The 19541-nt window shown below is 55.8% G+C and overlaps 1 protein-coding gene across 2 annotated transcripts; it reads left to right on the plus strand.

The window, feature by feature from the left end:
* Window positions 1–1494: 1494 nt before the first annotated feature.
* GPS2 (G protein pathway suppressor 2) lies at window positions 1495–18710 on the plus strand. Of its 2 annotated transcripts, XM_082300493.1 has the most exons (11): window positions 1495–1670; window positions 2264–2373; window positions 9458–9570; window positions 11644–11720; window positions 12786–12862; window positions 14498–14675; window positions 15754–15846; window positions 17116–17195; window positions 17677–17745; window positions 18099–18188; window positions 18311–18710. In XM_082300493.1, the coding sequence occupies exons 1-11, from the start codon at window positions 1577–1579 to the stop codon at window positions 18365–18367; spliced, it is 1038 nt and encodes a 345-aa protein (XP_082156619.1). In that variant the 5' UTR covers window positions 1495–1576; the 3' UTR covers window positions 18368–18710. The 2 variants fall into 2 exon arrangements, with proteins under 2 accessions (XP_082156619.1, XP_082156620.1); XM_082300494.1 differs by lacking the exon at window positions 18099–18188.
* Window positions 18711–19541: the final 831 nt, after the last annotated feature.

Genomic DNA, 19541 nt, shown 5'->3' on the forward strand with positions numbered 1-19541 from the left:
GGGGGGGGGGGGGGGAGAATTTTGGGGATTTTTTGAGGGGTTTTCGGTCGGGTTTGGGGTTTGGTTTTTTTTGGGGGTGGGGGGATTTTTGTTTCGGGGTTTTTTTGGGGGGTTTTTGGTGTTTTTTTTTTTTAAAAATGGAATTTTTATTTAAAAGCTGCTGCGGGGGGCGGGGGGGAGGGGAGGGAGGAGGAGCCGCCCCTCCCCCCCCTTCCCCCCCGCCTCCTTTCCCCTCCCCCCAAATAAAAACCGTGAGGAAAAAAAAAAAAATCCACGGGGGGCGTGGTTCGGCCTCATTTGCATAAAAAGGGGCGTGGTTTCTCCTTATAAGGATGTAAGGGCGTGGTTTAGCCTCGTTTCCATCGGGAGGGGCGTGGTTTAGCCTCTTTTTTGCATAAAGGGGCGTGGTTTGGCCTTATTTCCGTCCGGAAGGGCGTGGTTTGGGCTCATTTGCATTAAAGGGGGCGTGGTTTTTCCGCTGAGCAAGTGGGGGGCGTGGTTTGGCCTCGTTTCCATCAAAAGGGGCGTGGTTTCGCCTTATATGGCAATGGGGCGGGGCTTGGCCCCGGTTTTGCATAAAGGGCCGTGGTTTCCCTCCGTGGCTCGAAGGGGGCGTGGTTTAGCCTCGTTTCCATCGGGAGGGGCGTGGTTTCACCTCATTTCCATCAAAAGGGGCGTGGTCTGATCTCAATTCCATAAAAAGAGGCGTGGTCCCCCGCCCGCTCTGGGGGCGTGGTTTAGCCTTGTTTCCACCAAAAGGGGCGTGGTCTACCCTCATTTCCATCAAAAGGGGCGTGGTTTACCCTCATTTCCATCAAAGGGGGCGTGGTTTACCCTCATTTCCATCAAAAGGGGCGTGGTTTACCCTCAGCTCGCTTTGGGGGCGTGGTTTACCCTCATTTCCATCAAAGGGGGAGTGGTTTGACCTCAGACCGCCTTGGGAGCGCGGTTTCACCTCATTTCCATCAAAAGGGGCGTGGTTTACCCTCATTTCCATCAAAGGGGGCGTGGTTTCCCCTCAGCCCGCTTTGGGGGCGTGGTTTAGCCTCATTTCCATTAAAAGGGGCGTGGTTTCCTTTCAGAGCGTTTGGGGGGCGTGGTTTAGCCTCGTTTCCACCAAAAGGGGCGTGGTTTCCCCTCATTTCCATCAAAAGGGGCGTGGTTTTCCCATCAGTTCGCTTTGGGGGCGTGGTTTACCCTCATTTCCATCAAAAGGGGCGTGGTCTGATCTCATTTCCATCAAAAGGGGCGTGGTTTACCCTCATTTCCATCAAAGGGGGCGTGGTTTTCCCTCAGCCCGCTCTGGGGGCGTGGTTTAGCCTCGTTTCCCCAAAAGGGGCGTGGTTTACCCTCATTTCCATCGAAAGGGGCGTGGTTTTCCCCTCAGCCCGCTCTGGGGGGCGTGGTTTAGCCTCGTTTCCGCAGAACGGGGCGTGGCTCCGCCTCGTTCCCGCCGCAGACGGGGGCGTGGCCTCGGCCTGAGGGGAGCTCCTCTCCCGCCGCCCCGGAAGGGGAAGCGCGGCCCGGCCCGGCCCCGTTCGCTCCCCGGCGGCCTCGCGGCCGCGGCCCCCGCACGATGCCGGCGCTGCTGGAGCGGCCGAAGCTCAGCTCGGCCATGGCGCGGGCCCTGCACCGCCACGTCATGGTGGAGCGGGAGCGCAAGCGGCAGGGTGAGGCCTGGGGCCGGGGGAGGAGAGGAGGCCGTGAGGGGGAACCGGGAGGGGTTCCCGGAAGGGAACTGAGGGGAGGGATGGAGCCACCGGAGGGTCCTGGTGGGGTGGGGGAGGCCTGAGGGGTCCGTGAGGGGAAAAGACGGCGGCCCGCGCTGTTCCTGGGTTGCCATAGCAACAGGCGCCACCCCGCTGCGTTTCCCTAGCAACAGGGCCCGCGGTTGGCGGCGTTTCCATAGCAACCCCCCCCCCCCCCCATCCCCCCGCTGTCTTCATGGCGACGGTTCCCGCCCTCGGCGTCTCCATAGCAACAGACCCCGCCCTCCAGCAGGGTCTCCATAGCGACGGGTCCCGCCCCCAGCCGCGTTCCCATGGCAACAGGCCACGCCCCCCTTTGGGGAAGGGGCGGAGTCAGGGCAGGACTGGGGGGGGGGGGACCTGAGAACCTCCCCCCCTTTGTGACCCCTTGGTGACCCCTGAGTCCCCCTGGGACCCTCAAAACCCCCCAAAAACCCCTTGGTGACCCCTGGGTGACCCCTGGGTGACCCTGGGTGACCCCTGGGTGACCCCTGGGTGACCTGTGGTGACCCCAGAGGAGGAGGAGGTGGACAAGATGATGGAGCAGAAGGTGCGGGAGGAGCAGGAGCGGCGCCGGCGCAAGGAGCTGGAGGAGAGGATGTCCCTGGAGGAGACCCGGGAGCAGGTGGGGGAAAATCCAGGCCAAAATGGAGCCCAAAATCCGCCCAAAAAATCCCAACAAAATCCCCCAAAAATCCCCATAAAAATCCACCTAAAATTCTTGAAATTCCACCCCAAAATCCCTGAAAAATCTGCCTAAGATCCCCCAAGAAATCCACCCGAAATCCACCCAAAATCAAAAAGAGCTCCCCTCTAAAATTCCGACAAAAATCCACCCAGAAATCCACCTAAAATCCTTCAGATTCCACCCAAAACCGCCCAAAAATCCCCAAAAATTCCACCCCAAAACCCCCCAAAAAATCCACCCAAAAATCCACCCAAAAAATCCACCCAAAAATCCACCCAAAAAATCCACCCAAAAACCCACCCAAAATCCACCTAAAATCCACCCAAAAATCCACCTAAAATCGCAACAAAAATCCCAACAAAAATCTGCCTAAAATCCTTCGAATTCCACCCAAAAATCCCCAAAAACTCTGCCTCAAAATCCCCCAAAAAAACCACCCAAAATCCCCAAAAAATCCCAACACAAATCCACCTAAAATTCTTGAAATTCCACCCCAAAATCCCCGAAAAATCTGCCTAAAATCCCCCAAGAAATCCACCCAAAATCAAAAAGAGCTCCCCTCTAAAATTCCAACAAAAATCCACCTCAAAATCCCGACAAAAATCCACCTAAAATCCTTCGGATTCCACCCAAAACCCCCCAAAAAATCCCACTCCAAAATCCCCAAAAAATCCACCCAAAATCCACCCAAAAATCCCAACAAAAATCTGCCTAAAATTCCAACAAAAATCTGCCTAAAATTCTTCGAATTCCACCCAAAAATCCCCTAAAACTCCACCCCAAAATCCCCAAAAATTCCACCCCAAAATCCCCCAAAAAATCCACCCAAAAAATCCACCCAAAAACCCCAAAAAATCACTCAAAATCCCCCCAAAATCCCCAAAAAATCCTAAAAAAATCCACCCAAAATCCTCCCCAAAATCCCAACAAAAATCCACCTAAAATCCTTCAAATTCCACCCAAACCCCCCAAAATCCCCAAAAATTCCACCCCAAAATCCCCGAAAAATCCACCTAAAATCCCCCCAAAAAATCCAGCCAAAAGTACCCCCAAAATCCAAAAAATCCACTCCAAAATCCTCCAGAAATCCACCCCAAAATCCTTGAAAAATCCACTCAAAATCTACCCCAAGACCCCAAAAAATCTGCCCAAAATCCACCCAAAATCCCCCCAAAAATGCACCAGAAAATCCAAAAAAATCCATCCCAAAATCCCAAAAAAATCCCACAAAAAATCCCCCCAAAATCCCCAAAAATCCACCCAAAATCCCCAAAAATCCACCGAAAATCCTAAAAAAATCCACCCCAAAATCCCAAAAATCCTCCCCAAAATCCACCCAAAATCCCAAAATAATCCCAAGAAAATCCCCCCAAAACTCTGCCCAAAATCCCAAAAAATTCACCCTGAATTCCCCAAAAAATCCCCCCAAAAATCCTCCAAAAAATCCCCCCAAAATCTCCAAAAAATCCACCTGAAAATCCCCCCAGAAAACTCCCCCAAATCCTTCAAAATCCACCCAAAATTCCCCCCAAATCCCCCCAAAAATCCAAAAAATCCATCCCAAAATCCAAAAAAATAATCCCAGAAAAAATCCACCCCAAAATCCCCCCAAAACGCCCCAAAATCCCAAAAATCCTTCCCAAAATCCACCCAAAAATCCACCCAAAATCCCAAAATAAACCCAAGAAAATCCACCCCAAAAATCTGCCCAAAATCCCAAAAAATTCACCCCAAATTCCCAAAAAAATCCTGCAAGAAATCCCAAAAATCCACCCAAAACGCCTCAAAAAAATCCACCTCAAATCCCCCCAAAATCCCCCAAAAATCCCCTAAAAACCCCAAAAAAATCCCATTTTTTTGCCCAAAAATCCCCATTTTTTCCCCCAAATTTCGGATTTTTTGCCCAAAATCGCCGTTTTTCGCCCCAATCAGCTGCTGAAGCTGCAGGAGAAGCTCAGAGTCCCCCAGGAGGAGAAACCCCCAAAAATCCCCACAAAAACCCCCTAAAAATCCAAAAAACCCCCGAAAATCCCCGATTTTTTCCCAAAATCCCCATTTTTTCCCCCAAATTTCCCATTTTTTGCCCAAAATCGCCGTTTTTCGCCCCAATCAGCTGCTGAAGCTGCAGGAGAAGCTCGGGGCGCTGCAGGAGGAGAAACCTCCAAAAACCCCCTAAAAAACCAAAAAAACCCCAAAAATCCCCGATTTTTTCCCAAAATTGCCATTTTTTCCCCCAAATGTCGGATTTTTTGCCCAAAATCGCCGTTTTTCACCCCGTTCCAGCTGCTGAAGCTGCAGGAGAAGCTCAGAGTCCCCCAGGAGGAGAAACCTCCAAAAATCCCCTAAAAATCAAAAAAAACCCCCAAAATCCCCGATTTTTTCCCAAAATTGCCATTTTTTCCCCCAAATTTCCCATTTTTTGCCCAAAATCACCGTTTTTCACCCCATTCAGCTGCTGAAGCTGCAGGAGAAGCTCGGGGCGCTGCAGGAGGAGAAACCCCCAAAAATCCCCTCAAAAATCCCCAAAACCCCCCCAAAATCCCCGATTTTTTGCCCAAATTTCCCATTTTTTCCCCCAAATTTCGGATTTTTTGCCCAAAATCGCCGTTTTTCACCCCGATCCAGCTGCTGAAGCTGCAGGAGAAGCTCAGAGTCCCCCAGGAGGAGAAACCTCCAAAAATCCCCTCAAAAAACCCCTAAAAATCCCCTTTTTTTGCCCAAAATTCCAGGGTTTTTGCCCAAATTTCCCGTTTTTTCTCCCAAATTTCCCATTTTTTGCCCAAAATCGCCGTTTTTCACCCCATTCCAGCTGCTGAAGCTGCAGGAGAAGCTCAGAGTCCCCCAGGAGGAGAAACCCCCAAAAACTCCCTAAAAATCCAAAAAACCCCCAAAAATCCCCGATTTTTTCCCAAAATTGCCATTTTTTCCCCCAAATTTCCCATTTTTTGCCCAAAATCGCCGTTTTTCGCCCCGTTCCAGCTGCTGAAGCTGCAGGAGAAGCTCAGAGTCCCCCAGGAGGAGAAACCTCCAAAAATCCCCCCAAAAATCCCCTAAAAATCAAAAAAAACCCCCAAAATCCCCGATTTTTTCCCAAAATTGCCATTTTTTCCCCCAAATTTCGGATTTTTTGCCCAAAATCGCCGTTTTTTGCCCCGTTCCAGCTGCTGAAGCTGCAGGAGAAGCTCAGAGTCCCCCAGGAGGAGAAACCTCCAAAAATCCCCTCAAAAAACCCCTAAAAATCCCCTTTTTTTGCCCAAAATTCCAGGGTTTTTGCCCAAATTTCCCGTTTTTTCTCCCAAATTTCGGATTTTTTGCCCAAAATCGCCGTTTTTCACCCCGATCCAGCTGCTGAAGCTGCAGGAGAAGCTCGGGGCACTGCAGGAGGAGGAACCTCCAAAAATCCCCTCAAAAATCCCCAAAAACCCCCCAAAAATCCCATTTTTTCCCCCAAAATCCCCGATTTTTTGCCCAAATTTCCCATTTTTTCCCCCAAATTTCGGATTTTTTGCCCAAAATCGCCGTTTTTCACCCCGTTCCAGCTGCTGAAGGTGCAGGAGAAGCTCAGAGTCCCCCAGGAGGAGAAACCTCCAAAAATCCCCCCAAAAACCCCCTAAAAATCAAAAAAAAACCCCCAAAAATCCCCGATTTTTTCCCAAAATCCCCATTTTTTCCCCCAAATTTCGGATTTTTTGCCCAAAATCGCCGTTTTTCGCCCCAATCAGCTGCTGAAGCTGCAGGAGAAGCTCGGGGCGCTGCAGGAGGAGAAACCCCCAAAAATCCCCTCAAAAATCCCCAAAACCCCCCAAAAATCCCCAATTTTTTGCCCAAATTTCCCGTTTTTTCCCCCAAAATTCCCATTTTTTGCCCAAAATCACCGTTTTTCACCCCATTCCAGCTGCTGAAGCTGCAGGAGAAGCTCAGAGTCCCCCAGGAGGAGAAACCTCCAAAAATCCCCCCCAAAAACCCCCTAAAAATCCAAAAAAAACCCCCAAAAATCCCCGATTTTTTGCCCAAATTTCCCATTTTTTCCCCCAAATTTCGGAATTTTTGCCCAAAATCGCCGTTTTTCGCCCCATTCCAGCTGCTGAAGCTGCAGGAGAAGCTCGGGGCGCTGCAGGAGGAGAAGCCCCCAAAAATCCCCTCAAAAATCCCCAAAAACCCCCAAAAATCCCCTCAAAAATCCCCCAAAACCCCCAAAAATCCCATTTTTTTTCCCAAAATCCCCAATTTTTTGCCCAAATTTCCCATTTTTTCCCCCAAATTTCGGATTTTTTGCCCAAAATCGCCGTTTTTCACCCCAATCAGCTGCTGAAGCTGCAGGAGAAGCTCAGAGTCCCCCAGGAGGAGAAACCCCCAAAACCCCCCTAAAAATCCAAAAAAACCCCCCAAAATCCCCATTTTTTCCCAAAATCCCCATTTTTTCCCCCAAATTTCCCATTTTTTGCCCAAAATCGCCGTTTTTCACCCCATTCCAGCTGCTGAAGCTGCAGGAGAAGCTCAGAGTCCCCCAGGAGGAGAAACCTCCAAAAATCCCCCCAAAAATCCCCTAAAAATCAAAAAAAACCCCCAAAAATCCCCGATTTTTTCCCAAAATCCCCATTTTTTCCCCCAAATGTCGGATTTTTTGCCCAAAATCGCCGTTTTTCGCCCCAATCAGCTGCTGAAGCTGCAGGAGAAGCTCAGAGTCCCCCAGGAGGAGAAACCTCCAAAAATCCCCCCAAAAATCCCCTAAAAATCAAAAAAAAACCCCAAAAATTCCCAATTTTTTCCCAAAATCCCCATTTTTTCCCCCAAATTTCGGATTTTTTGCCCAAAATCGCCGTTTTTCACCCCGTTCCAGCTGCTGAAGGTGCAGGAGAAGCTCAGAGTCCCCCAGGAGGAGAAACCTCCAAAAATCCCCCCAAAAACCCCCTAAAAATCAAAAAAAAACCCCCAAAAATCCCCGATTTTTTCCCAAAATCCCCATTTTTTCCCCCAAATTTCGGATTTTTTGCCCAAAATCGCCGTTTTTCGCCCCAATCAGCTGCTGAAGCTGCAGGAGAAGCTCGGGGCGCTGCAGGAGGAGAAACCCCCAAAAATCCCCTCAAAAATCCCCAAAACCCCCCAAAAATCCCCAATTTTTTGCCCAAATTTCCCGTTTTTTCCCCCAAAATTCCCATTTTTTGCCCAAAATCACCGTTTTTCACCCCATTCCAGCTGCTGAAGCTGCAGGAGAAGCTCAGAGTCCCCCAGGAGGAGAAACCTCCAAAAATCCCCCCCAAAAACCCCCTAAAAATCCAAAAAAAACCCCCAAAAATCCCCGATTTTTTGCCCAAATTTCCCATTTTTTCCCCCAAATTTCGGAATTTTTGCCCAAAATCGCCGTTTTTCGCCCCATTCCAGCTGCTGCAGCTGCAGGAGAAGCTCGGGGCGCTGCAGGAGGAGAAGCCCCCAAAAATCCCCTCAAAAATCCCCAAAAACCCCCAAAAATCCCCTCAAAAATCCCCCAAAACCCCCAAAAATCCCATTTTTTTTCCCAAAATCCCCAATTTTTTGCCCAAATTTCCCATTTTTTCCCCCAAATTTCGGATTTTTTGCCCAAAATCGCCGTTTTTCACCCCAATCAGCTGCTGAAGCTGCAGGAGAAGCTCAGAGTCCCCCAGGAGGAGAAACCCCCAAAACCCCCCTAAAAATCCAAAAAAACCCCCCAAAATCCCCATTTTTTCCCAAAATCCCCATTTTTTCCCCCAAATTTCCCATTTTTTGCCCAAAATCGCCGTTTTTCACCCCATTCCAGCTGCTGAAGCTGCAGGAGAAGCTCAGAGTCCCCCAGGAGGAGAAACCTCCAAAAATCCCCCCAAAAATCCCCTAAAAATCAAAAAAAACCCCCAAAAATCCCCGATTTTTTCCCAAAATCCCCATTTTTTCCCCCAAATGTCGGATTTTTTGCCCAAAATCGCCGTTTTTCGCCCCAATCAGCTGCTGAAGCTGCAGGAGAAGCTCAGAGTCCCCCAGGAGGAGAAACCTCCAAAAATCCCCCCAAAAATCCCCTAAAAATCAAAAAAAAACCCCAAAAATTCCCAATTTTTTCCCAAAATCCCCATTTTTTCCCCCAAATTTCGGATTTTTTGCCCAAAATCGCCGTTTTTCACCCCATTCAGCTGCTGAAGCTGCAGGAGAAGCTCGGGGCGCTGCAGGAGGAGAAACCCCCAAAAATCCCCTCAAAAATCCCCAAAACCCCCCAAAAATCCCCGATTTTTTGCCCAAATTTCCCATTTTTTCCCCGAAATTTCGGAATTTTTGCCCAAAATCGCCGTTTTTCACCCCGATCCAGCTGCTGAAGCTGCAGGAGAAGCTCAGAGTCCCCCAGGAGGAGAAACCCCCAAAAACCCCCTAAAAATCCAGAAAAAAAAACCCCAAAATCCCCATTTTTTCCCAAAATCCCCATTTTTTCCCCCAAATTTCCCATTTTTTGCCCAAAATCGCCGTTTTTCACCCCATTCCAGCTGCTGAAGCTGCAGGAGAAGCTCAGAGTCCCCCAGGAGGAGAAACCTCCAAAAATCCCCCCCCAAAACCCCCTAAAAATCCAAAAAAACCCCCAAAATCCCCGATTTTTTCCCAAAATCCCCATTTTTTTCCCCAAATTTCCCATTTTTTGCCCAAAATCGCCGTTTTTCACCCCGATCCAGCTGCTGAAGCTGCAGGAGAAGCTCAGAGTCCCCCAGGAGGAGAAACCTCCAAAAATCCCCTCAAAAACCCCTAAAAATCCCCTTTTTTTGCCCAAAATTCCAGGGTTTTTGCCCAAATTTCCCGTTTTTTTCCCCAAATTTCGGATTTTTTGCCCAAAATCGCCGTTTTTCACCCCGTTCCAGCTGCTGAAGCTGCAGGAGAAGCTCAGAGTCCCCCAGGAGGAGAAACCTCCAAAAATCCCCTAAAAATCAAAAAAAACCCCCAAAATCCCCGATTTTTTGCCCAAATTTCCCATTTTTTCCCCCAAATTTCGGAATTTTTGCCCAAAATCGCCGTTTTTCGCCCCAATCAGCTGCTGAAGCTGCAGGAGAAGCTCGGGGCGCTGCAGGAGGAGAAGCACCAGCTCTTCCTGCAGCTCAAGAAGGTTCTGCACGAGGAGGAGAAGCGGCGCCGCAAGGAGCAGAGGTGGCGGGAAAAGGGGATTTTGGGGAGAATTTGGGGGATTTTGGGAAATTTGGGGATTTTGGGGATTTTTGGGGGGATTTTTTGCGGGATATTGGGGGATTTTTGGGGGATTTTAGGGGATTTTTGGGGGATTTTAGGGGAATTTTGGGGGAATTTTTAGGGGAATTGTGGGGGAAATTTTGGAGAATTTTTGGGGATTTTTGGGGGATTTTTGGGGAATTTTGGGGGAATTTTTGGGGATTTTTGGAGGATTTTGGGGATTTTTGGGGGAATTTTGGGGATTTTTTGGGGAATTTTGGGGATTTTTTGGGGAATTTTGGGGATTTTTTGGGGAATTTTTAGGGGGATTTTAGGGGAATTTTGGGGGATTTTTGGGGGAATTTTGGGGATTTTTTGGGGGATTTTGGGGTTTTTTGGGGGATTTTGGGGATTTTTGGGAATTTCGGGGATTTTTTGAGGGATTTTTTTTGGATTTTGGAAATTTTAGGGGGATTTTAGGGGAATTTTGGGGGATTTTAGGGGATTTTTGGGGAATTTTTAGGGGAATTTTGGGGGGAATTTTTTGGGATTTGGGGGATTTTTTTGGGTTTTGGGGGGATTTTGGGGGAATTTTGGAAATTTTAGGGGGATTTTAGGGGAATTTTAGGGGGAAATTTGGGGAAATCGTTTGGAATTTTGGGGAATTTTTGGGGATTTTTGGGGGGATTTTTGGGAGATTTTGCGGGGATTTTGGGGAAATTTTTTGGGGGATTTTTGGGGGGGATTTTTGGGGAATTTTAGGGGGAATTTTGGGGGATTTTTTGGGAATTTTTAGGGGAGTTTTAGGGGAATTTTTCGGATTTTAGGGGATTTTTGGGATTTTTTGTTGGGATTTTTGGGGATTTTGGGGATTTTTGGGGGATTTTGGGGAAATTTTGGAAATTTTAGGGGGATTTTTGGGGGGTTTTTGGGGGATTTTTTGGGAATTTTGGGGGATTTTTGGGGGATTTTTGGGATTTTTGGGGGATTTCGGAAATTTTAGGGGGAATTTTTTGGGAGATTTTGGGGATTTTGGGGGGATTTTTGGGGGATTTTGGGGGGATTTTTGGGGATTTTGGGGAGATTGGGGATTTTGGGGGGAATTTGGGGGATTTTTGGGAGATTTTTGGGGATTTTGGGGGGAATTTGGGGGAATTTTGGGGAAATTTTAGGGGGATTTTGGGGGGGATTTTAGGGGAATTTGGGGGAATTTTTGGGGAATTCTGGGGGAATTTGGGGGAATTTTGGGGGAATTTTGTGAAATTTTTTTGGGAATTTTGGGGGGATTTTTTGGGGGAATTTTTTGGGATTTTTGGGGAATTATGGAATTTTTGGGGTGGTTGGGGGGGATTTGGGGGCATTTGTGGGGTTTTGGGGTTATTTGGGGGTTTTGGGGTGGTTTTGGGGGTTTTTGGGGGGTTATTTGGGGGTTTTTAGGGTGGGTTTTGGGGTTATTTGGGTGGTTTTGGGGTGGTTTTGGGGGTTTTTGGGGTGGTTTTGGGAGTTTTTGGGTGGTTTGGGGAGTTTTTGAGGTGGTTTTGGGGTTATTTGGGGGTTTTTAGGGTGGGTTTTGGGGTTATTTGGGGTTATTTGGGGTTATTTGGGGTGGTTTTGGGGTTTTTGGGGAGTTTTTGGGGGTTTTTGGGTGGTTTTGGGAGTTTTTGGGTGGTTTGGGGGGGCTTGGGGTTATTTGGGGTTATTTGGGGGTTTTTGGGGTGGTTTTGGGATTTTTTGGGTGGTTTGGGGGGTTTTTGGGGTGGTTTTGGGGTTATTTGGGGTTATTTGGGGGTTTTTTGGGGTGATTTTGGGGTTATTTGGGTGTTTTTGGGGTGGTTTTGGGGGTTTTTGGGGTGGTTTTGGGGGTTTTTGGGTGGTTTGGGGTGGTTTTTGGGGTGATTTTGGGGTTATTTGGGGTTATTTGGGGGTTTTTGGGGTGGTTTTGGGATTTTTTGGGTGGTTTGGGGGGTTTTTGGGGTGGTTTGGGGGTTATTTGGGTGCTTTTGGGGTGCTTTTGGGGGTTTTCGGGGCTCCCGAGCCCGTGTTCTGCCCCCGCAGTGACCTGACCACGCTGACGGCGGCCGCGTACCCGCAGAGCTTGGGGGTGCCGGGGGCTCATCTGCTGGGCATGGCCGGTGAGGGGGGGCGGGGGGATTTGGGGGGTCCTGGGGGGGATTTGGGGGATCCTGGGGGGTCCTGGGTGGGATTTGGGGGATCCTGGGTGGGGTTTGGGGGGTCCTGGGGGGGATTTGGGGAGTCCTGGAGGGGATTTGGGGGGTCCTGGGTGGGATTTGGGAAGGGTTTGGGGGGTCCTGGGGGGGTTTGAGGGGTCCGGGGGGGGTTTGTGGGGTCCTGGGGGGGATTTGGGGGGTCCTGGGGGGGTTTGAGGGGTCCGGGGGGGTTTGGGGGGCCCTGGGGGGATTTGGGGAGTCCTGGGGGGGATTTGGGGGGTCCTGGGTGGGATTTGGGGGGTCCTGGGGGGCATTTGGGGGGTCCTGGAGGGGATTTGGGGGGTCCTGGGTGGGATTTTGGGGGGTCCTGGGGGGTCCTGGGTGGGATTTGGGGGATCCTGGGTGGGATTTGGGGGGTCCTGGGGGGGATTTGGGGAGTCCTGGAGGGGATTTGGGGGGTCCTGGGGGAGATTTGGGAAGGGTTTGGGGGGTGCTGGGGGGGATTTGGGGGGTCCTGGGGGGGTTTGGGGGGCCCTGGGGGGGATTTGGGGGGTCCTGGGGGGGTTTGGGGGGCCCTGGGGGGGATTTGGGGGGTCCTGGGGGGATTTGGGGAGTCCTGGGGGGTCCTGAGTGGGATTTGGGGGGTCCTGGGGGGGATTTGGGAAGGGTTTGGGGGGTGCTGGGGGGGATTTGTGGGGTTTTGGGGGAATGTGGGGGGTCCTGAGGGGATTTTGGGGGGTCCTGGAGGGATTTGGGGGGTCCTGGGGGGGTGTGGGGGGGTCCTGGGGGATTGGGGGAGATTTGGGGGGTCCTGGAGGGATCTGGGGGGTTTTGGGGGGATTTGGGGGGGATTTGGGGGGGTCCTGGAGGCATCTGAGGAGGTTTGGGGGAGTCCTGGGGTGATTTTGGGGTTTTTTGGGGCTGATTTTGGGGTCCCCCCCCCCTCAGGCAGCCCGGGGGGGTTTGGGGGGTGATTTTGGGGTGATTTTGGGGTTTTTTGGGGCTGATTTTGGGGTCCCCCCCCCTCAGGCAGCCCGGGGGGGCCACGATCGGGGCTCATCGGGGCCGATCGGGCCAAGCAGATGTTCGGGCCCCCCGTGATCAGCGTGAGTTTTTGGGGGGCCCCGGGGGGATTTTGGGGGTCCCTGGGGGGGTTTTGGGGGTCCCCGGGGGGGTTTTGGGGAGGATTTGGGGGTCCCTGGGGGGGTTTTGGGGGTCCCTGGGGGGGTTTTGGGGAGGATTTGGGGGTCCCCGGGGGGTTTTGGGGAGGATTTGGGGGTTCCTGGGGGGTTTTGGGGAGGATTTGGGGGTTCCTGGGGGGTTTTGGGGGTCCCAGGGGGAATTTGGGGGTCCCCGGGGGTTTTTGGGGAGGATTTGGGGGTCCCTGGGGGATTTTGGGGGGTCCCCGGGGGGTTTTGGGGGTCCCCGGGGGGGTTTTGGGGAGGATTTGGGGGTCCCTGGGGGATTTTGGGGGTCCCCGGGGGGTTTTGGGGGTCCCCGGGGGGGTTTTGGGGAGGACTTGGGGGTCCCCGGGGGATTTTTGGGGGTCCCTGGGGGGGTTTTGGGGGTCCCCGGGGGTCATTTTAGTGCAGCCCTCAAAATTTTGGGGGGGGGGGGATCCCCCCAAATTTGGGGCTCCCCCGAGTTTTGGCTCCTCCCCTCCCCCCCCCCAATTGCTGAGGTTCCCCCAGTCCCAGTTCCCCCAGTCCCCCCAGTCCCAAACCCAGTCCCAGTCCCAGTTCCAATCCCAGTCCCAGTCCCAGTCCCAGTCCCAATCCCAGTCCCAGTCCCAATCCCAGTCCCAGTCCCAGTCCCAGTTCCAGATCCCCCCAGTTCCAGATCCTCCCAGTTCCCAACCCCCCAATCCCAATCCCAGTCCCAGTCCCAGTCCCAATCCCAGTCCCAATCCCAGTCCCAATCCCAATCCCAGTCCCAGTCCCAGTCCCAGTTCCAGATCCCCCCAGTTCCCAACCTTCCAATCCCAGTTCCAATCCCAGTCCCAGTCCCAGTCCCCCCAGTCCCAGTTCCAATCCCAGTCCCAAACCCAGTCCCAGTCCCCCCAATCCCAATCCCAGTCCCAGTTCCAGATCCCCCCAGTTCCCAAACCCCCCAATCCCAGTCCCAAACCCAGTCCCAGTCCCAATCCCAGTTCCAATCCCCGTCCCCCCAATCCCAATCCCAATCCCAGTCCCAATCCCAGTTCCAATCCCAGTTCCAATCCCAGTTCCAATCCCAGTCCCAATCCCAGTCCCCCCAATCCCAGTCCCAGTTCCAATCCCAGTCCCAATCCCAGTCCCCATCCCAGTCCCCCCAATCCCAGTCCCAGTTCCAATCCCAGTTCCAATCCCAGTCCCAATCCCAGTTCCAATCCCAGTTCCAATCCCAGTCCCAGTTCCAATCCCAGTCCCAATCCCAGTCCCCATCCCAGTCCCCCCAATCCCAGTCCCAGTTCCAATCCCAGTTCCAATCCCAGTTCCAATCCGAGTCCCCCCAATCCCAATCCCAATCCCAGTCCCAATCCCAGTTCCAGATCCCCCCAGTTCCAATCCCAGTCCCCCCAATCCCAGTCCCAATCCCAGTCCCAATCCCAATCCCAATCCCAGTCCCAATCCCAGTTCCAGATCCCCCCAGTTCCAATCCCAGTCCCAGTCCCAATCCCAATCCCAGTTCCAATCCCAGTCCCAGTGCCCCCAGTGCCCCCAGTGCCCCCAGTTCAGTGGCCGACCCCTCCCCCGTTGCAGCCGCGCCATTTCGGGGCCCAGCCGCCCTTTGGGGCCGGGGGGGACCCCGCGGCCTTTGGGGGGGCTCAGGGGGGGCCCCCCCCCGCCCCCTTCGCCGTGGGGCAGAGCCCGGCCCCGCCCCCGCCCTTCCCCCCCGCCCAGCCCCCCCCGGCCTACGGAGGAGCCCAGCAGCTGCGGCGTGAGCAACTGGGAGGGACTGGGAGGGGATTGGGGGGCACTGGGAGGGACTGGGATGGACTGGGGGAAGATTGGGGGGCACTAGGAGGGATTGAGAGGGATTGGGAGGGACTGGGAGGGACTGGGAGAGGACTGGGAGGGAACTGGGGGGAGATTGGGGGGCACTGGGAGGGATTGGGAGGGGATTGGGATGGACTGGGAGGGACTGGGAGGGGATTGGGGGGCACTGGGAGGGACTGGGATGGACTGGGGGAAGATTGGGGGGCACTAGGAGGGATTGAGAGGGATTGGGAGGGGATTGGGAGGGACTGGGAGGGACTGGGAGAGGACTGGGAGGGAACTGGGGGGAGATTGGGGGGCACTGGGAGGGATTGGGAGGGGATTGGGATGGACTGGGATGGACTGGGAGGGAGTGGGAGGGGATTGGGGGGCACTGGGAGGGAACTGGGAGGGACTGGGGGAGATTGGGGGGCACTGGGAGGGATTGAGAGGGATTGGGAGGGGATTGGGAGGGACTGGGAGGGAACTGGGGGGTACTGGGAAGGACTGGGAGGGACTGGGGAGGGATTGATGGGGACTGGGGGAGACTGGGAGCACTGGGAGGGACTGGGAGGGGACTGGGGGCAACTGGGAGGGAATGGGGGGGGATTGGAGGGACTGGGAGGGACTGGGGGGTCACTGGTCGCCACTGGTGGGGGTCACTGGGGCAGTTACTGGTCCGTACCGGTCCGTACTGGTCATTACTGGTCCGTACTGGTCGTTATTGGTCTGTACCAGTCCATACTGGCTGGTACTGGTTTGTACTGGTCCGTACGGATCCATACTGGTCCATACTGGTCTGTACCAGTTCGTACTGGTCCGTACTGGTCCATACTGGTCCATACTGGTCCGTACTGGTCCATACTGGTCCATACTGGTCCGTACTGGTCCGTACTGGTCCATACTGGTCCATACTGGTCCCTACTGGTCCGTACTGGTCCGTACCGGTCCATACTGGTCCGTACTGGTCCATACTGGTCCATACTGGTCCGTACTGGTCCGTACTGGTCCGTACTGGTCCGTACTGGTCTCTCCCCCAGCCCCCGCCACGTTCCCGGCGCTGCCGTTCCTGCCCCAGCAGCCACCAGGGGGCGCCTTCGGCCTGCACGGGCACTTCCCCCCCGCCCAGCCGGGTGAGGCCCCGCCCCCACGGGGGCACCTGGGCACACCTGGGGGCACCTGGGCACACCTGGGGGCACCTGGGCACTGCTGGGGCACAGCTGGGCACAGCTGGGCACACCTGGGCACACCTGGGCACACCTGGGATACACCTGGGCACTGCTGGGCACACCTGGGGGCACCTGGGATACACCTGGGCACTGCTGGGCACAGCTGGGGGCACCTGGGCACTGCTGGGCACAGCTGGGCACAGCTGGGGGCACCTGGGCACTGCTGGGGCACACCTGGGCACAGCTGGGGGCACCTGGGATACACCTGGGCACAGCTGGGCACAGCTGGGCACACCTGGGGGCACCTGGGCACAGCTGGGCACAGCTGGGCACACCTGGGCACACCTGGGGGCACCTGGGCACACCTGGGGGCACCTGGGCACAGCTGGGCACACCTGGGCACACCTGGGATACACCTGGGCACTGCTGGGCACACCTGGGCACACCTGGGGGCACCTGGGCACTGCTGGGGCACAGCTGGGCACACCTGGGGGCACCTGGGCACACCTGGGGGCACCTGGGCACACCTGGGCACACCTGGGATACACCTGGGCACTGCTGGGCACACCTGGGGGCACCTGGGCACACCTGGGGGCACCTGGGCACAGCTGGGCACACCTGGGGGCACCTGGGCACTGCTGGGGCACACCTGGGCACACCTGGGGGCACCTGGGCACACCTGGGCACAGCTGGGGGCACCTGGGCACACCTGGGGGCACCTGGGCACTGCTGGGCACACCTGGGGCACACCTGGGCACACCCTAAACACAGCTGGGCACACCTGGGCGCACCTGGGGGCACCTGAGGCACACTAAGGGGCACCTGAGACACACCTGGGCACAGCTGGGGCACACCTGGGCACACCTGGGGGCACCTGGAACACACCTGGGGCACACCCTAAACACACCTGGGCACACCTGGGCACAGCTGGGCACACCTGGGCACACCTGGGGGCACCTGAGGCACACTAAGGGGCACCTGAGACACACCTGGGCACAGCTGGGGCACACCTGGGGGCACACCTGGGCACACCCTAAACACACCTGGGCACCACTGGGACACACCTGGGGGTACCTGAGACACACCTGGGCACACCTGGGGACACCTGGGGCACACCTGGGCACACCTGGGCACAGCTGGGGCACACCTGGGCACACCTGGGCACACCTGGGCACTGCCAGGCCCCGCCCCAACTCAGGTGCCCCTCCCCCCCCCCGTTTCCCCTCCCCCCAGGGTTCCTCCCGCCCAGCTCCTCCCTCCCCCTGCAGAAACAGCTGGAGCACGCCAACAGCCAATCAGGGTTCAGCGAGCCCGTGAGTGACAGGGGGCACTGGGGCCAACAGCCAATCAGGGTTCAGCGAGCCAGTGAGTGACAGGGGGCACTGGGGCCAACAGCCAATCAGGGTTCAGCGAGCCCGTGAGTGACAGGGGGCACTGGGGCCAACAGCCAATCAGGGTTCAGCGAGCCCGTGAGTGACAGGGGGCACTGGGGCCGACAGCCAATCAGGGTTCAGCGAGCCCGTGAGTGACAGGGGGCGGTGGGGCCAACAGCCAATCAGGGTTCAGCGAGCCCGTGAGTGACAGGGGGCGGGGGGGCCAACAGCCAATCAGGGTTCAGCGAGCCCGTGAGTGACAGGGGGCACTGGGGCCAACAGCCAATCAGGGTTCAGCGAGCCTGTGAGTGACAGGGGGCGGGGCAAAGGGGGTGGGGGAGGGGCAGGGCTGGCTGCTGGGGGGGGGGAGGGGAGGGCTCGCAGCCCCCTCGCCCCTCCCCCACCCTCCCCTCCCCCCCAGGCGCTGCACCCCGGCCCCGCCCTCCTGCCCAGCCCCCAACTGCCCGTGCCCATCCAGGGCAACCCCAAGGTCCGGGGGGGGGAGGGGAAATGGGGGGCGGGGCTGGGTGGGGGAGGGGTGGGGAAAAGGGGGGTGGAGGAGGGGAAATGGGGGAGGGGGAGGGGCGGGGAAAAGGGGGGCGGGGGAAGGGAAATGGGGGTGGGGGAGGGGGAATGGGCGGGGGCAAATGGGTGGGGGAGGGGCGAGGAATGGAAGGGGGAGGGGAATTGGGGGGTGGGGGAGGGGCGCGGGTGGGTGGGGGTGTGGGTGGGGGGAGGGGCAGGTTCGCTCTTTTGGGGGAGGGGCTGCGGAGGGGGTTCGGGGGGGGTTCGGGCACTCCGCGTGCCCCTCCCCCCACCTGCCCCTCCCCTCCCCCCCCCCAGCCGGCGCTGCCCTTCCCCGCCCCCCCCCGCGCCGCCTCCCCCGGAAGTTTCCCCCCCCACGGCGCCGCCCCGCAGCCGCCCCCCCCCCACGTGAGTGCCCCCACCCCTCCCCCACCCAACCCCCCACCCCCCCCCCAGGGAGAGCAGAGAGAGGGGGGGGGGAGGGGAAGGCGCCACCGCCCCTCCCCCCACACCGCCCCTCCCCCCCCCAGGCCCGGCACGGCCCCTTCCTCCCCCACGGGCAGGGCCAGCGCTTCTACCACAAGTGATGACGTCACCGCCCACCACGCCCACCGTGACGTCACGGGCCGCGCCTGGATGACGTCATGGGGGGAGGGGGGAGGGTTTAAGCGGAAGTGGAGGAATGGAGGGGGGAGGGGCGGGGGGAGGGGCTGAGTGACCCCGACCCCCCCCCCCCCCCCGGGTGCTGATTAGCGCTGGAGTTAATTACCGGAGCTGATGAGCGAGGGGTTAATTAAGGAATGAATTAAGGAGTGAATTAAGGAATGAATTAAGGAATGAATTAAGGAATGAATTAAGGAGTGAATTAATGAATGAATTAATGAATAAGGAGTGAACTAATGAATGAATGAATGAATTAATGGCGATGGGAAGAGGAGAAAAGGAAATAAAAAGTTTAAAAAAAAAAAAAAAACCAAAAATTCCTTCGGGGCTTCGGCGCGGGGGAGGGGCCGCTCCGGCCACTGACCACTGCAGGGGTCATTCAGCAATGGGGCCGCTCCAGCCACTGACCACTGCAGGGGTCATTCAGCAATGGGGCCGCTCCGGCCACTGACCACTGCAGGGGTCATTCAGCAATGGGGCTGCTCCGGCCACTGACCACTGCAGCGGTCACTCGGTCAGGGGGTCACTCTGGCCACTGACCACTGCTGTGGTCTCTCGGGGTCACTCTGGCCACTGTAGCGGTCACTCTGCCATGGGGTCACTCCGGCCACTGACCACTGCAGCGGTCACTCTGCCATGGGGTCACTCCAGCCAGGACAGCATTGGTCACTCTGCCCCTGCCTCACCTCAAACTGACCATTGTAAGGGTCACTCTGTCCTGGGGAGGTCACTCTGCCCCGTGGTCACTCTGCCCCGTGGTCACTCTGTCCTGAGGAGTGGTCACTCTGTCCTGGAGGGGTCACTTTACTCTGTGGTCATGCTGTCCCAGGGGGGTCACTGTCCTGTGGTCACTCTGCCCTGAACAGTGGTCACTCTGTCCTGGGGTGGTCACTCTGCCCTGAGCAGTGGTCACTCTGTCCTGTGGTCACTCTGTCCTGGAGTGGTCACTCTGTCCTGGGGTGGTCACTCTGTCCTGAGCAGTGGTCACTCTGTCCTGGTCACTCTGTCCTGGGGTGGTCACTCTGTCCTGGGGTGGTCACTCCAGCCAATCCCCGTTGCTCCCCCTGCCCGCCCCTCCCCCCCGATGACGTCACGCCC

This window comes from Coloeus monedula (genome assembly GCF_965178545.1).
Source record: "Coloeus monedula genome assembly, chromosome: 40".
NCBI lineage: Eukaryota > Metazoa > Chordata > Aves > Passeriformes > Corvidae > Coloeus > Coloeus monedula.